This window comes from Lepisma saccharinum, unplaced genomic scaffold (genome assembly GCF_977018435.1).
Source record: "Lepisma saccharinum unplaced genomic scaffold, izLepSacc3.1 HAP1_SCAFFOLD_89, whole genome shotgun sequence".
Lineage (NCBI taxonomy): Eukaryota > Metazoa > Arthropoda > Insecta > Zygentoma > Lepismatidae > Lepisma > Lepisma saccharinum.
The window spans coordinates 334743-343721 of NW_028142923.1; the positions used below are offsets into that span (position 1 = coordinate 334743).

Below are 8979 nucleotides of genomic sequence, written 5' to 3' on the forward strand. Positions count from 1 at the left end.
TGTGTGGAACTCTTCATATATTTCGTGTTTTTTACGTGCTTCATGTTATTAAAGTATAAGTTAATCTACATATATGTTTCATTTGTACCAGAGTGAAACTGACATACGCGAAACCACACACCCAGGAACTAGGAAGCTATTCATGGTCCTCCTGTGCCCGGATAAATGGTTGATTCGATTCGTTACGGCCCGGTCATCCATTGTGTTCCCGCTGAGAAAGTGCGCCTTATTAACGGCTTTGTGTTTGAGCTTCGAGAGACGGTGTTTTGTGCTTACCAGCAATTCTGTGCATCGTATCCTTGCCGGGTGTGACTGTGATCTTCGTGTATGTACTTTAGGTGTTTTGAGACTGAAATATGGAGCAAATGCTTTCAAACAAACGTCTCCTCAAACGTGACGTCACACGTTTGGAGAAGAAATTGGCGGCAGATGATCTCACCGAAGGTAATGTTTTAGTGTACATAGACAAAGCATTACAACTGACAGAAGACACTCAAAAACTGATCCGTGAAATCTCAGAAAAGTGCACCGACGAACAGTTTGAGCAATATGATGAGGAAATTGGTTCAGTGCAAGACAGGCTCGACGAAGCATTGGCCAAGTTATACATCGCGAAAAAACAGCAAACTACCGTGACCGTGACCGAGACAAAGACAGTGAGTGATGTGCGTCTACCAAGATTGGATTTGCCTACTTTTACAGGTAATCTGCAGCAGTGGCTTTCTTTTAGAGACTTGTTCGTGGCGTCCGTACACAACAACACGTTACTTTCGCCCGCGCAAAAACTGCAGTATTTGAAATCGAGCGTCCGTGGTGAACCCGCGTTATTGTTACAGTCTATAGCGATAACCGATTCGAATTACAAAGAAGCTTGGGACATTCTGACTAACAGATATGAACAGAAACACGCGCTAATGAACGACACAATTAAGCGGCTTGTGTCCCAACCCTCATTACAAACTGAGTCTGCTGTCGGCTTACGCAAGCTGGTTGACGTGACGACAGAATGTGTTCGAGTTTTACGTGTGTTGGACATTCCAGTGCAGCATTGGGACGCTATCCTAGTGTTTCATACCGTGGAGAAATTGGACAGTACTTCGAGGCAACAATGGGAGCTGAGCGTGCCGTCAGAGCAACTTCCTACTTTCGAACAGCTGAGCGGCTTCCTGGACAACAGAGCGAGAGCGCTCGCAGCATCTGCATCTTCCAAGGACTCGAAACCAGGATCCCAAAGGAAACCCCCCACCCCCCACAGTGAACCCGGTGCTAGAAGAAGTGCTAATTCATTTCACGTGTCGTCCTCTTGCCCTATGTGTCGAGAATCGCATTTTTTGAGTAAATGTGAAGAATATATGAGCCTATCTGTGCCAGAGAGGGAAGTGTTTGTGAAATCGAAGGGCTTGTGTTTCAACTGCCTTGATAATTCTCATTTTGTGGATAGGTGTAAATCAGGCTCGTGTAGGTCTTGTGGTAGGTCTCACCACACGTCTATCCATCGTGAAACTTCGCAAAGAGCTAAGGTAAGTGGAAACTTGGCAACGCCGCAAGTGGTGTCGCACATAACAGCTGATACGCAGTGTGACGCAACGCGTGTCTTGTTACCTACTGCTGTTGTAAGAGTAAAGGATAAACAAAATCAGCTTCACTCCCTGCGAGCACTTTTGGATAGTGCTAGTGAAAAGTCATTTTTGAGCGAGAACGCAGCCCAATTATTAGCATTGAAACGTAAAAAAGTGTTCGTGTCGGTTACTGGAATTTCGGGTGTAAATGCCGGCAATTCACACTCTACTGTTGATTTGAACATACTCTCTAAAAACGGGGACAGATCCTATCATTGCTCGCCCTTAATTGTGAAGAAAATATCCAACACAGTGCCACAAGCGTGTGTACCAAACACTCTGAGTTTTAAACATTTACGAAACCTTGAGCTTGCCGATCCTTCATATCACAAACCTGACACTATTCAGTTGCTTATCGGGGCTGATCTTTTCCCATTGTTACTAATGAGTGGAAGAAGAGAGGGGAGAATGAATGAACCCGTGGCTATTCAAACCCGCTTGGGATGGGTTGTTTGTGGCAAAACTCCTCAACAAAGACCTCAACAATCTCTGTCTTCTTATCACATTGTTGTCCAAGAAAATGATCTGAACGAAACACTGAATAAGTTTTTTGAATCGGAGGAGATTCCTAACTTACGAGTGCCGAGTCAAGAAGAACAATTGTGCGAGGAACATTTCGTACGAACACATTATCGCGAGGATGATGGTCGGTACGTCGTACGCTTACCATTTAAGGTCAACCGCGACGAGTTAGGTTATTCAAAGGATAAGACGATGAAATGTTTGTTTAGTCAAGAGCGTAGGCTTCGAGTTGATAGACAGAGACTAGAACAATACCAGTCATTCATGCAAGAGTACATTGCGTTGAATCATATGACACCAATGGCGGACTGTGAACCACCCAGCACCCCTGCTGATTCTTATTTCATTCCGCATCATTCTATAACAAAGGAGACAAGCACAAGTACGAAACTGAGAGTAGTTTTTAATGGATCGAGTAAAACTAGCACAGGCGTGTCCTTGAATGACGTGTTAATGAATGGAGATAAACAACAGCCAGAGTTACTATCCATTTTGTTACGTTTTCGTGGCCATCTTATTGCATTGACGAGTGATGTTCGTATGATGTATCGCCAGATAAAGGTGGATCTTCAGGACAGAGACTACCAATTAATTTTGTGGAGAGAATCCCCCAATCAACCTGTGATTGTTTATCGTTTAAATACGCTCACGTATGGCACGGCACCAGCTGCTTTTCTTGCTACGAGAGTGTTACGTCAGTTAGCAGACGATGAAGGTGAAAATTACCCGATTGCAGCAGAAGTCTTAAAGAAACAGTTTTATATGGACGATTTGAGCAGTGGAGCTGACAGTGTTCCAGAAGCAATAGAGATGCAGCAACAATTGACACAATTGTTGAGAAAGGGTGGATTTGAGTTGCATAAGTGGACGTCAAATCATACTGACGTGTTGAACAGTATTCCTGAGCATTTGCGAGAGAAACCTACAATATCTTCCGTCCATAAAAGCGAATTCATAAGAACTCTTGGCCTTGTGTGGCACCCGGATACTGATCATTTGAGTATCATCATTAACCCACCTAGTGAACACCCTGTATTAACCAAAAGGTTGTTGTTGTCTGAGGTAGCTCGCATATTTGATCCACTCGGATTACTAGCCCCAGTCACTATGTTAGCTAAATTATTAATTCAATCACTGTGGAAGGAACAGTTAAATTGGGATGAACCTATTCCTAGTGACATAAGAGAAATATGGGAAAGACATTGTGCTGAATTACATGTGTTACAGAGCATACAGTTACCGCGATGCTTAAAATGTAGAGAACCAACTTTGTGTCAACTGATTGGTTTTTGTGATGCCAGTGAGAAAGGTACATGTGCTATTGTGTATCTACGAACAGTATATGATAACAACGCTGTTACAGTCAGATTGTTAGTTTCGAAAACAAAGCTTGCACCCATAAAACCTGTAACATTGCCACGTTTAGAGTTATGTGCTGCTGTGTTGTTAGCCAAATTGATTAGTATTGTGCAGTCATCATTGTCATTGCATATAGACGATATTTTCCTTTGGTCTGATTCCCAGATCACCCTATGTTGGATTAAATCAGATCCATCCAGATGGAGTACATTTGTTTCGAACAGAGTTTCACTCATTCATGAACTGACGAATCCTCAACAGTGGTTTCATGTGCGTTCGAAAGAAAACCCTGCAGACATTGGTTCTCGTGGTGTTTTCCCTACACAGTTGTGTGAAGCTCATTTATGGTGGAATGGTCCATCATTTCTTTATTTGCCTGAGTTGCCTATGCATGAATCATCTACAGTGGAAAGTGAAGAAATAAAAAAGGAGGAAAGAAAAACAAGGATTCGCGTGCTGTTGACTACAACCTTTGACACTAAGGAGTTATTGCAGAGATTCTCATCATTCTTGAGATTGATACGTGTTACTGCTTGGATGTTTAGATTCATAAGCAACTGTAGAGCGCCTTCCATGCAGCGAAACGAGCAGACGTTGACAACCGAAGAGTTATCAGCTGCGACTGAGTTCTGGGTCAAGGTCACCCAACGTGAAGCATATGAGAGCGAGGTTAACTGTTTACAAACAGAACAGGAGCTCCCCTCATCCAGTAAACTTCTTTCGTTGAGTCCATTCATTGACAATAATTGTGTGTTACGAGTAGGTGGGCGTTTACATAATGCTGATGTGTCTTCAGATAAGAAACATCCTGTAGTGTTACCCAAAAATCATCCGTTTACTGAACTGTTATTGAGACATGAACATGTGAAAAATCTCCATGCAAATCCGCAACTGTTACAAGCTATTGTGACACAAACATATTGGATAGTTGGGCTTCGAGATATGGTTCGTAGCATAGTGAACAAATGTGTTATTTGTAGACGTGTCAAGGCTATTACAGCTAAACAATTGATGGGAAGTTTACCGCCTCCTAGAGTAAACGAAGCAAGACCTTTTGTAAACACAGGCACTGACTTTGCAGGTCCCATTTCAATTAAGTCTGGATTTTTGAAATCTCATAAAACAATCAAGGGTTACATTGTTTTGTTTATATGTCTTTCTACTAAGTGTGTTCACATTGAAATTGTATCTTCAGCAACTACTAATACGTTTATTGCATGTTTGAGACGTTTCATATTTCGTAGAGGAAAACCTGCTAACCTGTATTCTGATTGTGGTACTCAGTATGTAGGAGCTGACAAACTATTGCATAAAATGTTGTATTTTTTGAGAGAACCGAACCATAGAGAAACTGTACATAACTTTCTGACAAATGAAGGAATCAAGTGGCATTTTAATCCCCCTTCCTCACCTTGGTTTGGCGGAATTTGGGAAAGTAACATAAAATGCATAAAATATCATTTGAAACGTGTTGTGGGCAATGCTGTGTTGAATTTTGAAGAGCTTTACACAGTATTAGTGCAGATAGAAGGTTGTTTGAACTCTCGTCCAATCACAGCCATGTCAAGTGACCCCAATGACCTGACAGCACTTACGCCAGGGCATTTCCTGATTGGCGACAACCTACTTAACATTCCAGAAGATGATTTCACCAAGAGCAAAATTAACCGCCTGACGCGTTGGCAAAGGTGTCAACAAATCGTGCAGCATTTTTGGAGAAGATGGCATTTGGAGTACATATCTGGACTTCAAAGTAGACCGAAGTGGCAGAAGAGATTGCCTAACCTTCAAGTCAATGATTTAGTGTTGATAAAGGAAGATAACGTACCCACATTGAAGTGGAAATTAGGTAGAGTTATCGAAACTCACAAAGGACAAGATGGTTTGGTAAGAGTTGCAACTGTTAAAACTAAAGACGGTGAACTAAAGAGGCCTATTATGAAGCTTGCACCTCTACCAATTGAGAAAGTGTAAATATGTAACCAGAAAAGAAATTGTGTTTATTGTAATCTATGTATTCAAGTGTAATATGTTATATTTTAAAAGGTAATAATTATTGTGTATTCTAATTTTGGAAGCCGATCTTCCAAGAGGGGCCGTGATGTTCAGACGAATTGTCATTCTTATTAAGCTTGTTGCCATGCAGTGTGCGCATGCGCAGTGTGAGTCCGAGTTGAGTCGTAAGGCGACGTACGTGTGTTGTACGCCTCGTCATATTCGTGTACATTTGTGTGGAACTCTTCATATATTTCGTGTTTTTTACGTGCTTCATGTTATTAAAGTATAAGTTAATCTACATATATGTTTCATTTGTACCAGAGTGAAACTGACATACGCGAAACCACACACCCAGGAACTAGGAAGCTATTCAAAAATACAGAAGTGATTTTACACTCAATGTAATGAGGTCGAAGCTCTCTATTGGGTCAAAAGGAAAAATTTAATCCATGTGTAATATTCATGCTTAGTTACCATGGAAACTCTCATAACAATAAAGTAAACAATCTATTTGTGCTTGATTGTAGTCGTCGTCGTGGAGATTTGAAATAACCTCTTTGATTGTTGAAAAAATGTAATACATCCTTGGATACTTGTTTTAAAGAAACATTATATATAATTTCAAACTAGCATATCTCCGTTAATATAGAAGATACAGCAGTGACTTTACACTCACTATAATCAAGTCGAAGCCCTCTATTGGCTCATCCGGAAAAATTTAATCCATGTGTTAACATGGAAACTCTCATAACACTAAAGTAAACAATCTATTTGTGTTTGATTGTAGTCGTCGTCGTGGAGATTTGAAATAACCACTTTGATTGTTGAAACAATGTAATACATCCTTGGAAACATGTTTTACAAAAACATTATATAAAATTTCAAACTCGCATATCTCCGTTACTATAGAAGATACAGCAGTGACTTTACACTCACTATAATCAAGTCGAAGCCCTCTATTGGCTCATCCGGAAAAATTTAATCCATGTGTAATATTCATGCTTAGTTACCATGGAAACTCTCATAAATCTAAAGTAAAAAATGTATTTGTGTTTGATTGTAGTCGTCGTCGTGGAGATTTGAAATAACCACTTTGATTGTTGAAACAATGTAATACATCCTTGGAAACATGTTTTACAAAAACATTATATAAAATTTCAAACTCGCATATCTCCGGTACTATAGAAGATGCAGCAGTGATTTTACACTCAATATAATCAGGTCGAAGCTCTCTATTGGGTCATCAAAAAATTTAATCCATGTTTAATATTCATGCTTAGTTACCATGGAAACTCTCATAAGAATAAAGTAAGCAATCAATTTGTGCATGATTGTAGTCGTCGTCGTGGAGATTTGAAATAACCACTTTGATTGTTGAAACAATGTAATACATCCTTGGAAATATGTTTTACAAATACATTATATATAATTTCAAACTCGCATATCCCCGACACTACAGAAGATGCAGCAGTGATTTTACACTCAATATAATCAGGTCAAAGCTCTCTATTGGGTCATCAAAAAAATTTAATCCATGTGTAATATTCATGCTTAGTTACCATGGAAACTCTCATAACACTAAAGTAAAAAATGTATTTGTGTTTGATTGTAGTCGTCGTCGTAAAGATTTGAAATAACCACTTTGATTGTTGAAACAATGTAATACATCCTTGGAAACATTTTTACAAAAACATTATATAAAATTTCAAACTCGCATATCTCCGTTACTATAGAAGATACAGCAGTGATTTTACACTCATTGTAATCAGGTCGAAGCTCTGTATTCGCTGATCCGGAAAAATTTAATCCATGTGTAATATTCATGCTTAGTTACCATGGAAACTCTCATAACAATAAAGTAAACAATCTATTTGTGCTTGATTGTAGTCGTCGTCGTGGAGATTTGAAATAACCTCTTTGATTGTTGAAACAATGTAATACATCCTTGGAAACATGTTTTACAAAAACATTATATAAAATTTCAAACTCGCATATCTCCGGTACTATAGAAGATGCAGCAGTGATTTTACACTCAATGTAATCAGGTCGAAGCTCTCTATTCGCTCACCCGGAAAAATTTAATCCGTGTGTAATATTCATGCTTAGTTACCATGGAAACTCTCATAACAATAAAGTAAACAATCTATTTGTGCTTGATTGTAGTCGTCGTCGTGGAGATTTGAAATAACCACTTTGATTGTTGAAACAATGTAATACATCCTTGGAAATATGTTTTACAAAAACATTATAAATAATTTCAAACTCGCACATATCCGTTATTATGAAAGATACAGAAGTGATTTTACACTCAATATAATCAGGTCGAAGCTCTCTATTGGGTCATCAAAAAAATTTAATCCATGTTTAATATTCATGCTTAGTTACCATGGAAACTCTCATAACAATAAAGTAAGCAATCAATTTGTGCATGATTGTAGTCGTCGTCGTGGAGATTTGAAATAACCACTTTGATTGTTGAAACAATATAATACATCCTAAGCCATTACGTTTTACAAAAACATAATACAAAATTTCAAACTCGCATATCTCCGTTACAATGGAAAATACAGAAGTGATTTTACATTCAATGTAATGAGGTCGAAGCTCTCTATTGGGTCAACAGGAAAAATTTAATCCATGTGTAATATTCATGCTTAGTTACCATGGAAACTCTCATAACAATAAAGTAAACAATCTATTTGTGCTTGATTGTAGTCGTCGTCGTGGAGATTTGAAATAACCTCTTTGATTGTTGAAAAAATGTAATACATCCTTGGATACTTGTTTTAAAGAAACATTATATATAATTTCAAACTAGCATATCTCCGTTACTATAGAAGATACAGCAGTGATTTTACACTCAATGTAATTAGGTCGAAGCACTCTATGGGCTCATCCGGAAAAATTTAATCCATGTGAAATATTCATGCTTAGTTACCATGGAAAATCTCATAACAATAAAGTAAACAATCTATTTGTGCTTGATTGTAGTCGTCGTCGTGGAGATTTGAAATAACCACTTTGATTGTTGAAACAATGTAATACATCCTTGGAAACATGTTTTACAAAAACATTATATAAAATTTCAAACTCGCATATCTCCGGTACTATAGAAGATGCAGCAGTGATTTTACACTCAATATAATCAGGTCGAAGCCCTCTATTGGCTCATCCGAAAAAATGTAATCCATGTGTAATATTCATTCTTAGTTACAATGGAAACTCTCATAACACTAAAGTAAACAATCTATTTGTGTTTGATTGTAGTCGTCGTCGTGGAGATTTGAAATAACCACTTTGATTGTTGAAACAATGTAATACATCCTTGGAAACATGTTTTACAAAACATTATATAAAATTTCAAACTCGCATATCTCCGTTACTATAGAAGATACAGCAGTGACTTTACACTCACTATAATCAAGTCGAAGCCCTCTATTGGCTCATCCGGAAAAATTTAATCCATGTGTTACCATGGAAA

General features: G+C 38.4%; 1 protein-coding gene across 1 annotated transcript; it reads left to right on the forward strand.

The window, feature by feature from the left end:
* Positions 1-356: 356 nt before the first annotated feature.
* Positions 357-5474, forward strand: LOC145982302 (uncharacterized). Its single transcript, XM_083115871.1, has one exon. The coding sequence runs from the start codon at positions 357-359 to the stop codon at positions 5472-5474; it is 5118 nt and encodes a 1705-aa protein (XP_082971997.1).
* Positions 5475-8979: the final 3505 nt, after the last annotated feature.